Raw genomic sequence first — 15,464 nt, 5'->3', positions numbered from 1 at the left:
ATATGACTCAGCCATAAAAAGAAAGAAATCTTGCATCTGCAACAACGTGGATGGACCTGGAGGGTATTGTACTAAGTGAAACAAGTCAGACAGAGAGAGACAAATGCCATATAATTTTATTTTAATGTGGAATCTAAAAAACAAAATAGATGAACCAGCAGAATAAAAATAGACTCATAGATCCAGAGAACATTTTGATGGTTGATAGTTCGGAAGCAAGTTATCAGGATGGGTGAAAAAGGTGAGGGGATTAAGAAATAGAAGTTGACCTGGCCAGTGTGGCTCAGAGGATTGAGTGTTGTCCCATGGACTGAGAGGTCCCGGTTCGATCCCAGTCAGGGCACATGACCGGGTTACGGACTTGATCCCCAGTGGGTTACTGTCCTCTCTCTCTAAAAAAATCAATAAAAACATATAGAAAAAAAACCACACACACATACACAGAAAAATAGAAAAAGTTATAGAATAGTCATAGAGATGTAAAGTCCAGTGAAGAGAATATAGTCAGTAATATAATAACTATGTTTGGTGTCAGATGGGTACAGTTTTATGGGGGAGATCACTTTGTAAGTTATATAAATGGCTAATTACTGGGTTGAACACGTAAAATAATGTTGTAGGTCAACTGTAATTGAAAAATATTTTTAAAATGGTTCTTATTTCACACAGGTTCTCAAAATGAGTAACAGAGAAAATTATTCATTTATCATTAATCTATGTCATGGAATCTGTAAAAAAAAAATCCATCAAATTTAATTTTTAAAAAATGACAACAAATTTTTATCAGGGCAACTTTGACACCCATTTTTTTTTTTTTTTGTTTTAACATTGAACCTAATCACAAACCTCACTTACAATGAATTGCTTTTATTTCCCCATTTTTATTTTGTAAAATTTCAAATCCTTTTTACTGTATGTAAATTACAACCTCAATTTTTAAAAATTTCATTAAAGAAAAGGGTAAAAAACCTTTTATTCTAATAAAACCACTTCTCATCCCTTTAAAACAAACAAGCAAACAGAAAACACCTTAAAAAGGGGTTGTAGCCTTGCCTAGGGAAAACGTGAGCTGTTTGTCAGGCCGGAGAAGCAGCGGTGTGTCCTGATCGGAGGCCCATGGGGTAACGGGAAAATCAGGGCAAAATCATGCTGCCATTCGGTGCGCGGGATCTTCAGGTCTCGGACTGGGGAGACCAGGGAATGTTTCTTACGTGCGGCACCACATTGGGAGCTTTCTATGTGGTATGCTGTTGGTTCCCTACGGAAACTACGTTCACGAGTGAGGAAAACTTGCCCCAGGGTGCGCAGCTGTGACGTCAGATCTTGGACCCAGTCCGTGGGACTGATGGAGTGTGTGCTCCCTGACGTGCTCCCTTATAAAGTGCATCAGCCCTGGAGTCTCAGACCTCACCTCTGAGCGGGGGGAATCACGAGCTCTGGGAGCAGGACCTGGCGGCGTTTTCAGAACCCACCGTGGGATTCCCACGCGAGCTGGAGCTGGAGCTGGAGCTGGAGCTGGAGCTGGAGCTGGAGCTGGAGAGGGAGCTGGAGCTGGAGCTGGAGCTGGAGCTGGAGCTGGAGCTGGAGAGGGAGCTGGAGCTGGAGCTGGAGAGGGAGCTGGAGCTGGAGCTGGAGCTGGAGCTGGAGCTGGAGCTGGAGCTGGAGAGGGAGCTGGAGCTGGAGCTGGAGCTGGAGCTGGAGCTGGAGCTGGAGCTGGAGCTGGAGCTGGAGCTGGAGCTGGAGCTGGAGCTGGAGCTGGAGCTGGAGCTGGAGCTGGAGCTGGAGAGGGAGCTGGAGCTGGAGAGGGAGCTGGAGCTGGAGCTGGAGCTGGAGAGGGAGCTGGAGCTGGAGCTGGAGCTGGAGCTGGAGCTGGAGCTGGGCTCACTGACTGAGTGCAGTGGAGGGCGCGGAGCTAGGAGAGGGCCCTGAACAGAGAGGCTGTCAGGTGCGGCTGGGCCCAGCCTGCTGTGTGTTGCACAAGTGCAGGAGGGCGTGCGCTTGAGGGAAGTGCAAGGATCTTAGGGCCAGAAGAGGCCTCGTTTTAGGACAAGAACTAAGACACCTACTAGACCCGCCCCAGGATGAATCCAGAGTCACATCGTTTGTGTTCTTGGGCAGCCTTTTCCCCCCAGCCTTCACGAAGTGATAACTGGGATGCTGAGGCTGGTTGTTATTTGGCTCAAAGTTAAGTAAACATGGAACTGATAATATTTATTTTCTAAATTCATTGTATCCTTTTCCTTCCTATTTATTTTTAATTTCATTCCCCCTTAATTTCACAAATTTGCAAGTACACCATTATTTTGGGAACTTCAACCTTTCTTCGGAGGAAACAAAAATGCAAAGTCTGTGTTTGGGGCGCGGACATAAACGTCCAGCTCCCTCCGTCAGGGGGGTGATCCTGCACTTTGGATTCAGGAAGGCAAACAGTACAGAGAGCAGCTCCAGGCTGAGAAGGCGGTGTTTGACTTAACTCCTCCTGTGCTGCCCTCACCAACCCGTTTCGGTTCAGTCGGAAATTGCTCATGGCCCTGTCAGGAGTCACGGAGCTTCAAAGGTGTTCAATATTCCTCATCTAGACTTCCTGCCGATTGGAAAGTGCTGTGGAGTCTTTCTTCATTTTCTTCTTAATCTGAACAGACAGAAAGAAAACATGAGAAAACTTTCTGGGGACCCCCCCCCCATTAGACATTACTTTTGAAATGCTAAAACGAGGAATGGCATGTTATGCAGAATGATGACCTAGGTGTCAAGTTGCTTGCTTTCTAGCATCATGAGTTAATGAAACGTTTAAAAAGTGGTTACTGTCTAATGCTACACAAGCCGCTGCTGACTTCCAGTTTTTACGATACTGTCATTTTAAACGTCACTCAGGGGTGGAATGTTGATTTCCTTTGTAGGTCCTCGGGCAAGGAGAAGTGTGGAGAGGCGGCGATGGGATCAATAGTATTGGCGGGGGTCAAAAAGTGCGATTAATGAAAGAAGTTATGGAACAGTACGCCAATCAAGAGGGTCTGGTGGTCTTGTTTACTGAATGGTAAGAAGTAACCTGTGGATTTTGAAATCTGTATTAAAATTTTTATAAAAAGTTGATATTCATGTGTAGATTGCATATTAAATTGTTGTATTCACAAGGAATCATTGCTTCAAACAGTAGATTTTACTCATGATTATAAAACCACAGTCTGGCATAGTTATGTAGTATGATCGAATCTGATGAGTTACTGTAAACGCCAATGAGAAAACATGGCCTGAGCTCACATTTTCATGAAATCCTGGTTTTAATCTTGATTTAGAGAAGGAATAAAGATCATGTTGAGCATTTCTATCAAGAGTGACTCAGGGGACTCTGGTCCACCAGGTGGAAATAGATCATGTAAAGTTTTAAGTCAGAAATAGGAAAATCAGTGTTTATTAAGAAAGAAAAACCTTTCCAATGTGTAAATATCTTTTTATATGCTACTCTACTTTGATGCTCCTTGATTTTGGGTGTCTACTGTCTCTCTTTCCCTTCTTACATGTGCTTGATGATGTCAGCTTGTCATGAGGGAGTAGTGGTCGCCAACTTCTTTCATTTCCATGGCCTTTTTTCTATTTTCTGTATTTATTCTTAGAGAGAGAGGAAGGGTGAGGGAGAGAGAGATAGAAACATTGATGAGAGAGAACATCCATTGGCTTTCTCCTGAACACCCCCCTAGTGGGGGTTTGGCCTACAACTTGGGCATGTGCCCTGACCGGGAATTGAACCAGCAAACTCTTGGTGCAGGGTCGACGCTCAACCACTGAGCCACACCGGGTGGGCTTCCACGGCCTTTTCAGTTTCTGTGTTTCGATCATTGATTGCTCATTTGAAACCCCCTTGCTCTTCCTCCTCTAATTTAGGAAAGTTTCTTTATCTCTCTTCTTCAATTTGAAAATCTAAAGCCACAAATTATTGCAGATGAAAGTAAGGCTAATGCTTTTTATACAATTTTGTAAATAACAAAGGCATATATTTTGAAAGGAAAATAGACAGTGAATTCCCAGTGCCATTAACACTTAAAAGTTTTTTGTTTTTTTTAAAAATATATTTTCATTGATTCTTTAGAGAGTGAGGAAGGGAGAGAGAGAGAGAGAGAGAGAGAGAAACATCAAAACATCGATGTGCGAGAGACCCATCGATCGGCTGCCTCCTGCACACCCCCCATTAGGGATCAATCCCTGCAACCTGGGCATGTGCCCTGACTGGGAATCGAATCAGAACCTCTTGGTCTATGGGATGACTCTCAATCCACTGAGCCACACCAGCGGGGCAACACTCACAAGTTCTGGAAGTGTCTGTATACTTGCATTTCTTAAATTTCCCTAATGTCTTGAAAAAAAATTAAGTTTTGCTTCTAGTAACCTATTCTCGCAACATGATATGTAGCATAGCTGGTGTTAGCTTGTGTGTTGGGAGTTTTTCTATTATTAAAAAGTTTTCACCCTTGGCAAAAGAGTAGGAGGCTTATACTGTGTTTAGGTTAAATACTGAGTATGTTTTGGTTTCAAATTACTGTGGATTTCAAACAACAATTTTGGTCAGCTTGAACTTAACCATATGTTGATCTCAGTCTTGACCTTGAGGCAGATTCTCTTTCTAAACGTTACCACCCAGCACATACTAGACAGTGCTGGTTTTAGGAAGCACTTGCCCTCTGTCTCACCCCATCCCATGCCCTGTCCTCTCTCCCTCATCTAAGACTTAGACTTGGAAGAAACTGCTTTAACAAGAAACAATTTTGTTTGTTTTGTTTTGTTTTTTTGTTATTCCTCACCCAAGGATATTTTTCAATTTATTATTATTATTTTTAGAGTGGGAGGGAGGGAGAGACAGACAGACAGACAGACATGGATGTGAGAGAGACGCATCAATCGGTTTCCATGACCCCGACCACGGCAGGGATCAAGCCTCAACCGAGGTACATGCCTTTGACCGGGGATCAAACCCGACATCTGATGCTCTAACTGCTGAGCCAAATGGGCCAGGGCAGGAGCCAATTTGTTTCTAATGAGGAAAGGATGCAGATATCTGACGACTGCTTGGGGTTGCATCTGTTTATTTAGATGATACTTTTAGATCCAGTTTGATAAAAAAGACTATAATACAGTTTTAATGGAAGGTCAGTGTGTACCAGGTGCTGTTAGTGTTTGGCCTGTATCAGTGAACCAAACAGACGTTTCTGACAACTTTCCTTGGGAGAACAGCCAGCTAACTAAAAACATGCAGACTCACCTCAGCCAAACCACTGTCTAAGAAGGATCGTTAACACTTTCTTCATCACCCACCTCTGTCCTGGAAAAACCTAGTGGTGATGAGCCAGTAACCAAGGAAACAAGGGGTGGATGGTTTAGAGCTTTTTTCTCTCTCTCTTTTTTAAACTATACCCTTTTTAAAAAGGATCGTATACAGAATGATCAATACGATAGAAAATTATGGAACGATGAATTAGGTTGTTTGTACATTTTTTGAAATAAGATACTCATTCTATAATAGAATTGCCAATCTCCTAATTAAGTTCACATCTGGATAAGGTTAGAATTCAGAATACATGAATTTTAATAAATTAAACTCCTATTTCTTACGTAATTTTTTTAGGGCCGTTCCACTGTGATAGTTTTATGGAAGCATGGGTCACTGCCATGTGGAAAAAAACACACAAAGACTTACGTACTTCATGGTTTAGATAGGCTTCTTTAAACAATAGCTTTATTAAGCTTTAATTTATATACCATGACATAACTGATTTTAAGTGTTAAATTTAGTAATTTTAGTAAATTGACAAGAGTTGCGCAATTATCGTCGGTACTCAATTTTAGAACATTTCCAATACTCCAGAGTAATCCCTTGAGCTCATTTTGATGGGCTCTTGTGAGCTAATTTAAACACAATTTTATTTGTTAAAATTAATATTTGTTTAAATTACTTTAAAGAAGGTAACTGGCATATTGGATTTTAAATAAGGTGCTTTGCATTACTTTTAGAATTATCTTCCAAAGCATATATTTCTTTTATGCTAGTCACATTGATGGCTGATAGACTGAATTATTATATGGTGACATTTTTTTTTTGTTTTATTTTGCTTTTTAGCATTGTATTATATGTAGGCCAATATGTAACAAGAAGTGTTTGAGCAGTTGTGAGCAAACTTGGTACATACTGAATATTCCTGCACACTTATTCTGTGTTGAATACAGTGAAATAAATATAAACCAGCAGAGCGCAGATCCTAAAATTAGCATGTGGAAGAATCCTTTTGAGTATCAAATAAATGTCTAATAAAAACTTTGGGTTTTTTGTTTTATTCCTTTTATTTTAGACTCAAGAAAATTCTTTAGAAGAAAATTAGTTGAAATAAAGTTGGTGTAATTATCTGAATAAGAATTTAGACTGAGCAGACATTTATATTTTTTGGTGGTACTAAGTATTACACCATTAATCAGAACGCAAATACGCTCCTTTTTAAAAGGCTCCAAATTTATGAAACTTTTGAACAACATATTCAGTGGTGGTTATTTGCCTCACCAAAAGGAGTATTTCCTCTATGAAAACGTCTACCCAGTTATTTTGGTGTATGAAACTCTTGGTTCATTTAGATATTTGTTGAAAGATGATTAACTAAACTGACTTTGTAATTGATAGGCTATTGCTAACTAATGATAGCAGTAAAGAAGACTACTAGAATGCCATTTAAACGAGAATGGTAGTCAGTGTTACCATACAAAAGTTAATATAGAATTAAAAAGAATATAAAATAAAGCCATTACTATAGTAGTTCTCTAGCTGGCTCTGGTTTGGGAGATTGACCAAGACTGAAAATCTCCGTCACACAAATCTTCGCCGTTAGGGTGTGTGCGTTATCAATACGACCCTATGGGGCTGGCTTCAGTTCACTTACCAAGTCGACTTGTTTGTATGTTTCAGACAGTGAAGTGGGGGGGGGGGGGGCGGGGGAGCTATATCTGATTTATATGTTGTCAGGGTAAATAGCAAGGAATCAATAAATATTAGGTACCAGTAAGTTGCACTAAAAGAGGAGAAACAGAACTTTCAAGAGGGAGAAATATGGTGGATGCTCTGAAACTAATTTTAAAGATTGTTCTTCCTTCATTTGGAAAAACTAAATTACTCACAAAAGCAGGAACACATTCAAATTTTATTAATCTCAAAGATTGAAACTATGAAAATCATGCTCTTGGTTCTGCTCTTTCATGGAAGCTAGTACTGTTTCATTTGGCTGCTAATTCAACATTATTTTGCTTAACGAGTGAGATCTTTAATATACACGTGTTTAATGTATATATTTCGAGCACAAACTATGGTCTATGCATTGAACTTAACATCACAGAAAAAGAGATCAACACAGATCCCACCCTCAAAAAATTCTCATATTATACTAATTCTACAAACAAAACTGAACAAACCTAATTTGGAAGAAAAAGGTATGTTTTTTTTAAAAAACATTGAATATTAGCATAATCTCCTTAGACTCATTTACTTGTAGAAAATTGCGAAAGATTACTTTATTGATCATTTTGCTAATTGTGAAAATATTTGTATGATTTTGTTATTGTCATGAGTATAATTTATATGTATTAATTCTTTAGCTAATCAAATTTCTATCTTATTACATTCTACAAAATAAACATTTTATGCCTCTCATAATTCAGGTTACTTACCCAGCATGCCTCCATAGTCTTACATGGTTTATACGGAAGACAGAGGAAATATTTTTCTAAAGCAAAGCTTTTCAAGTATGATAGCTATAATTTTAACACACTGTGCCAGCTTTATTTGACAGACTTCTTCATCCAGGCAGCGGTGACAATTTAAGTGTGCAGACATGAAGAGCCCAGTCATCAGCGATGGACAACATTTCATTACATTCTGAAGAGGGAAAGCCAAAACACATCAAAAGCAGCATCTCTGTGCTGCTTTTCCCCTTCTTTTTGGAGGAAAAATTGAGTTATTAGCTGTCAGAATAGTGAAACATGTTTAGAAATTATATAGGAAATGAATGATTTATTTTTTTCAAGTAGTTCAGATGTTCTTAATATTTACTGAGTGCGTTAGTGGGTATGTTCGAATGAGGAAGAAACAAATTGTATGCAAAAGATGCATTGGGTGTTGATGTATATTGAGATTGATGTATGGTACTCCTGTATGACAGTAATTTGTCTATTTTATGTGTGTGTATATGTGTGTGTGTATATATACATATGTGCATATGTTTATATATGTATATATCCCTCCCAAACCTGATTGTTTACTCCTTGAATTTAGATTTTTTGAGTAAGTATGTATTAAGCATGTGTTAAATAAAACAAGGGGGACTGACTGGGGAAGAAACCTTGCCCTCTGGATACATTTTTCTACCCCTAGCTTTCTAAATGTTGTATCTGGAGTTTGTAGTTACATAATAATACATTCTAGGGACTAAAAATAGGTTTCTTTATTTCTTTTAAAAATTTTTCTTTATTGATTTTTTGAGCGAGAGGAAGGAGGAGAGACAGAGAGAAACATTGATGAGAGAGAACATCAATTGGCCACCTCCTGCATGCCCCCATTGGGGATCAGGCCCACAACCTGGGCATGTGCCCTGACTGGAAATCGAACCAGCGACCTCTTCATGCATGGGTCGATGCTCAACCACTGAGCAACCCAGGTGGATGGTTCCATTCCCGGTCAGGGAACATACCCAGGTGGACGGTTCCATCCCCGGTCAGGGCACATGCCAGGTGGACAGTTCCATCCTCGGTCAGGGCACATGCCCAGGTGTACAGTTCCGTCCCTGCGGGACACGTGCTGGAGGCACCCAATGGATGTTTGTCTCTCATATTGGTGTCTCTCTCTCTCTCTCAAACCAATTTAAAACAAAAACGTCCCTACTTTGTATAAGCTGATTCCTTTCATTTTCTCCAAAATTCGTAGAATAATTTAATCATCCTCATTTTGGAAATTTAATTTAATTATTTCCACTGTGATTTTATTGTAATTTATTCTGCAGGTTCAACTGGGTAGACATTTTTAACTGTTTTTATTTTTTGTTTGGTGGGGGGGGCTGTGAGGGTGGTTCCATAACATTGTTTGTAGTAGCAATATCTACGGAAATAGATATGTATTTAAGGTGAAGACATGGTTAAAGCCAGAATCCAGGTGGGTTGCTACTTGTATTCTTCATTGTCATTAATGTTACGCCTGTAAGTACTAGCTGCAAATGGTTTGGATGCTTGTAACGTTGGCTTAAGTTCATATCAGTGATGATAAAGCAGGTGTTGGATTGGAGAGGAACAGACTGAGGGTTAGGGAACTCTGCTGTTACTTTCTTTTCCTAGATACCCAGTTGCTTTTGCTTCTTGTTGAAATGTGGGATTAATTTGTTCATTCGCTTTTTCAACAAATATTGACTATCTTTGAGATACTAGGCTAGAGGAATATCTAGCTGAATTGAGGGTCTGGCATATATGCCGTCTGGTCCCAGCAGAAAATGAAATGTTTCATGAAAGGGGACAGGAAAGAGCTGTGGGGGTTAAGAGGAAGGAAGTGATCTTTTTTATTTACGCTGATGAAGTTCAGGTTTGAGGGGGGGGGACCTTAGGGGTGGGCCTCGAGGTTGAGTGGTTTGGGCCTGTTTGAGAAGACACGTGCTGAGAGAGGAAACACCATGAGGAAAGACATGGGTGACAGGTAGGTAATTTAGTTTGGCTTCAGAACAGGCTGTTTAATGGCAAGTTATTAATGTGAGGTCATTCATTTAGGACTGTTCTGCGGGCCAGTGTGGGTGACTGTGGTCCGGCCCACTGCCTGTGTTGCAAACAGTTTTACTGGAGCACAGCTATGCCCACTTGTTTACATATTTCCCGTGCTGCTTCCTATGCTGCTTCTGCAACAGGACAACCGAGGGTCACTGCAGCAGAGACCGCATGGTCCCTCGAGCACCAGCAGTCTCTCTGGGGACAGGCACAGAATGGCTTCAGGGGAGGCGTCGGTCCTTATGAGAAGTGGAGGGGGGTGGGTCATGTGGAGTCTTGTGGGGTTTTTGAATCAGTCTGGTCCAGGGAGTGGAGAGGACTTGAGTGCTAAGTAGATTAAGTGTGTGGAATCAGTAGGATTTGGCAGAAGATTTGAAGAGAAGGCTAAGGAAAGAGAGGAGGCAAGGTTGCATGAAAGATTTTCAGTTTGGGTGGCTGTGTGGTCGGTGGTGCCAAAGAAATGGAAGACAGAAGGACAGATGGTCGTGGAGTTTCAGTGACCTGTTGGAGACAGAACAAAACCAGTCTGTAGAACGCTTAGTATGACCACATAAGGTGAACACCAAGGGCTTTTGTAGGACCCAGGAGTATTTTCCACAGGTGGCTGTGGAAATTTTGTTCTTCATATTTAAATGCACTGAAGTCCTATGAGAATGCTTTATTTTACTTTTTGCATTAAAAAAACAACAAAAAATCTTGACTACTTGGTTTTTTGAGGTCAAAGTTATCTTAAATAGAAAAACTTAAATTTTTTTTTAATTGATTCAAAGAAGTTTTCTAAAGTACTTAAACACAGCAATATCAGTGGCAGTAGAATAAAATAGAAATATTTTGACCACCTTAAATTTTTAAAAAAATCAAATTATTTGAATTATGCGACTGAAATATCTTGCCTTCACTGTTGGCTTTAAAATAATTACTTTATGTGATAAAGGTAACACATGCTTATAAAGTTTTAAAAGTCAAAGTTGCGAAGGCTCTTCCTTTGTAAACCGTTGATTTCTGTTAATAGTTGGAGATACACTGTGTCAATTTTGTGTCCTCCACTAGGGTTACAGTGTCAGGAAACATTCCCTTTGCACTGTGTGTTTATACCTTTGAATACACGATGCTGCCTGCAAACACGTTTGGATCAGTTTGGCCCAAGTGTCCACTGTTTGGGTTCTCTGACACAATAAGCTCTTCCTGTCCGTCTCCAGACAGCGTGCTGGGTTCCTCTGTGACTCATCTGACAGTCTCAGTCCCCGACGATTTGTTTTATTTGCTTCGCCTTTCCCTGCTTAATTACCCGTAAAACTGATCTTATTTCCTAATCTTCAGTATTAAAAATTATATCCACAACTACTAGTCTGGAGGAAAATGCCCTTGTTAGAAAAGATAAGATTATCTAAGGAGGCAGATTTTGAAAGTCATCCTACTGAGGAAATCACTTGTCCTTATTTATAAGAAAAAACAGAAACTCGATATATTTATGTCAATATTATTTTGTGAAATCAGATTAATACAGTTTTTTTTTATATAAACAGGGAAAACTGGTTCAAAGTTTTAGTTAGAAAACCTTTATTCTGATTAAAATGTATCTGGCTAAAAATAAAATTATTTTAAAGTACAGATTGGTGTAAACTCGAAGGAAACTTTTTTCTCCCGCCTCTCTCCTTCTTTCAGTCCCTTTCTTCTTGTAATACTATTAATTTTTGTTAATTTTATTGATTGTTTTAATGTATTCTTAATTTTTATTTATTTTTTACTATAACTCGATGAGATAAGTGCTATTTTCTCTTCGATTTTATACAAAAGAACGGGAGCATACAGAGGTTAAGTGACTGACGTGGTAAAGTTACCCAGATAGCAAGGTGTGGAGCTGGGATTAGACACCCATCTGGCTGACTTAAAATGATACGTCATCAGTCACTTTATGATTATATTTTAATAGTACTAACAATTTATTGCCTATCGTTCTGGATTAACGAAAAAACTATGTACCAAAACATACATACAGATTTATGTTTTAATTTTCAGTTGTTATTTTACTGTAATTAAAATAAAGAAGGATGATAATGTTTAAATTCTCTAGAACAATTTAAAATGAAATCTAATTTAAAATGAAAAGAAATAATCTATGTCTCTGATCCCAACCCTATTGTTACAATTTAAAAAATTGTTTAGGCAGAATTACTAAATTGTGTTGCACATTGACAACATTATAATTCTCTCTCTTGTTTTAAGATTCAGAAGTAGACTATATAGTGAGGGTGTGTATGTCAAGTATTTCATAAGGTCTGGTTTACCATGAAGGGAAGAAAGAGAGAGGAAGCAGAAAGCAAGCAACTTGCTTGTTTATTTTTTCTTTATTGATTTTAGGGAGAGAGGAAAAGAGAGGGAGAGAGAGAGAGAAACATCAATTGACTGCCTCCTGCATGCCCCCCACCAGGGATCAGGCCCACAACCTGGGCATGTGCCCTGACTGGGAATCGAACCCGCTACCTCTTGGTGCATGGGTCGATGCTCAACCACCAAGCCACATAGGCCAGGAGAAATCTTTAGAAATTATAATGAATGGGTACAAATTAAATTGAAACATTAGGTAGTTACACTGGTAACTTCTGTCGATGATTGTGTCTATATTATTAAATTAGATGGCAAGCTACTGATATTTTAACATTTCAACACTGTTTTAAAATTTTGATTTAGGAAAATAAGTGATTATTGAAGAAAATAATAAGACTAGTACTAAAACAAGTTGTTTCTTATTTGGATGGACCTCAATTTCCAATATAATGCAAACACTAATAATTTAATGCAGTTAGGGCGAGGAAAAATTGTTTGGTGTACCCTCTAAATAGTTTGTATTAATTTCATGTTGGAGTCTAAATTCTGACTTCTTTAGAGATGGTTTTGTGGTATATGTGCCTAAATTCCAAGAAGTGTATTTTTTTTTTTTTTGTATTTTAAAACTGTTTCCCTTCATTAAACAGCTTTGATGTCATATTTGCTGGTGGTCCAGAAGAAGTTCTGAAAAAGTTCCAAAAGTTAAACCACAAAGTGGTCTTTGCAGCAGATGGAATTCTGTGGCCAGATAAAAGACTAGCAGACAAGTATCCTGTTGTGCACATTGGGAAACGCTACCTGAATTCCGGAGGTGGGTAACAGACTGGCAGAAAGCTGTAATGTAAGTTATAACAAATTATAAATAATTATGAAACAACCTTTTTTTTTTTGGTATGTGTAACTATAGACATAGTTTTAAATAATCATTATCATATTACTATGGAAAAATTATATCAGTTTAAAATTCACAGTGCATTTTATAGCTGAAAAAGCATTTTTCCATATGTGTTATAACATATAATGCCCCTAAGAACACTAGACAGTGTGTCATTATTTCCAAAGTATATGTGAGAAAACCCATGTTCCCCAAATTTAAGTGACTTCTTTGAAAGACATTCTGTTGTTAGTGGAAAAGCTATAAGAACCCAGGTCTTCGGATTGTAGTGTCATTGAGAATTTTCTGACTGTAGGACAATGCATTTAGTAAATTCTCTATTTTAGGAAACCATGCAAGCTACAATCATGTAGCTTTAAAGAATAGGCATTGCTTAATTTTATCTGTACTTTAAATATATTGGCATAAATGAGTAATTTTTCTTGAAGTCACTAGTCAAAAAGATTCAACTTGCAGTGTCTGGTATATTGCAAATGTTGCGTTAACTGTGCCACCATGGATTCAAGGAACAGATGATCACATTTCTTCCCTCCTTTCAAAACATCAAGTACAGTTTGACTTTGGATATTATGTGTATACTAAAGTTTTCTTAGACCGAGATTAATGTAAACACATGGCCAGAAGGTAGAATCGAGCAGGAGGGGGACATGCTAGACATGCATGCCTCATTGGGAGAACAGATATTTTTGAGTGGTGTACATATCTGTATATAACTGATACTGTTCAGCCTGGTTCGCATAACTGCTGCTTTAGAGTGAAACCTTTAGCCAGTAGTTTGCATTCTCTGAGATGCCTCAGTTATAGCTCTATTCATCTGCACTTTTTTTTTTTAAGTAACTCATTCCCTTTTTTTTTTTTTAATCCTCACCGGAAGACATTTTTGCATTTATCTTCAGATAGAGCAGGCGGGAGAGAGGGAGGAAGAGAGAGAGAGAAACATCGATGTGACAGAGACACATGGAGTGGCTGCCACCCACACGACCCCAACCAGGGCTGGGGACAAAGTGCAACCGTGGTACGTGCCCTTAGCGGGAACCAAACCCGGGACTCTCTGGTCTGCGGCCGACACTCTAACCACTGAGCCAAACGGCCAGGGCTGTAACTCATTCTCGTGGTTGTACCCTGGAACTCTGATAGCCGACGTAAATGCTACACTTCTAAAGCCTTAAAAATCAGTTTGTACTTCCAAGTTTTAGCTCACCGTTTCTTTCCATCTCAGGACAGCGACACTTCAAGTTTTGGGGGATCTCCTGACCATTTTGTTTTCTCCTAATCTGTCTCCCTACCACCTTTGGATTGTGCTTCTCTGTTCACACCAGAGCCTGGGGCTTGTGCTGTCGGTCCCTCCACCCTCGTCGTCTCAGCAGCTCCCCTCAGAGGCCAGCCCCTGTGCTCCCGAGCCCTCAGGAGGATGCCCACTCGCCTTCCGGCCGAACACACGGGCTGTGACCGGGCCGCCTCTGTCTCCACGCTGCCGGGCCCTCAGCACAACTGATCTTTAAGTTCTCATTGAGTCCTAGATAATTTCCAAACTGTTTAGCTGTGGAACTCGGTGAAGTTTTATTTTATATTTACTACTTTTTTCCTAACATAGCATGCATAATGAAATACATATATTTATCTAGATCATAATATAGCTACTCAGGAATTTAATGTCAGATAGATGCACAATACTATAGACATAGCAAAAACAATAAAATAAAATCCCAAACACAAAACAACAACAACAAAAAACTACCAAGTGAGTGCCTTTGTGAGCAGGTTTAATTATGAAAAAGTTGCTCATCAGTGAAAAAGAGATCATACAAGGACAACAAAAATAATGCTTATGATTTTTTGTAGTAAAATAATTAAAGAGATGGTAGAAAAATCTAAATACATTCAATAAAAGTTTATGTAATTTTATGAATGATATATGGAGAGTTATTTTAAGGGACATTAGTTTTGTCTCTGGGTCCATCATTCAATTACAAAAGTCTTTATCATTGAGAGTAAACCTATTTCTTTATAAGGAAAATTTCAAATATGAGAAACTTGATCGATTTGAAATAATGTGGCAGTTTAATAGAAAAATATAAATCATATAAACTATATATCACATACTCTGAACATTGATGTGTATTTGACCATTGGACTTCTGGGGTTCAGTGCACTGATCCTTGTGCATTCAAAAATTCACATGTACCTTTTGACTCCCCCAAAACTTCAGTAGTCCCTCAGTATCCAAGGGAAATTAGTTCCAGATAGCAAAATCCACGGGTGCTCAAGTCTCGTATGAAATGGCATAAAACAGTGCCTACAGTTGGCTGGCCACATCTGCGGATTCTCGACCTTGGGTCAAAAATACTGGTTTCCGCCCTGACCGGTTTGGTTTAGTGGTTAGAGCTTCTGCCTGTGGTCCAAAGAGATCTGGGTTCGGTTCCTGCCAAGGGCATGTGCTTCGGTTGCAGTTCGTTTCCAGCCCCAATTG

At 39.2% G+C, this 15,464-nt stretch overlaps 1 protein-coding gene across 2 annotated transcripts in view; it reads left to right on the top strand.

Annotated features, from left to right (window-relative positions):
- Positions 1-15,464, top strand: part of PLOD2 (procollagen-lysine,2-oxoglutarate 5-dioxygenase 2) — a 109,142-nt gene that overhangs the window by 56,514 nt on the left and 37,164 nt on the right. For both annotated transcript variants that reach the window (XM_036242761.1, XM_036242760.1), the window contains exons 3-4: positions 2,901-3,037; positions 12,747-12,910. In XM_036242761.1, coding sequence (XP_036098654.1) covers positions 2,901-3,037; positions 12,747-12,910 — 301 coding nt within the window. The remainder of the gene's footprint in view (positions 1-2,900; positions 3,038-12,746; positions 12,911-15,464) is intronic.

Source organism: Molossus molossus, unplaced genomic scaffold, assembly GCF_014108415.1.
Source record: "Molossus molossus isolate mMolMol1 unplaced genomic scaffold, mMolMol1.p scaffold_m16_p_5, whole genome shotgun sequence".
Taxonomy (NCBI): Eukaryota; Metazoa; Chordata; class Mammalia; order Chiroptera; family Molossidae; genus Molossus; species Molossus molossus.
This window is presented reverse-complemented; position numbering and strand designations above follow the sequence as displayed.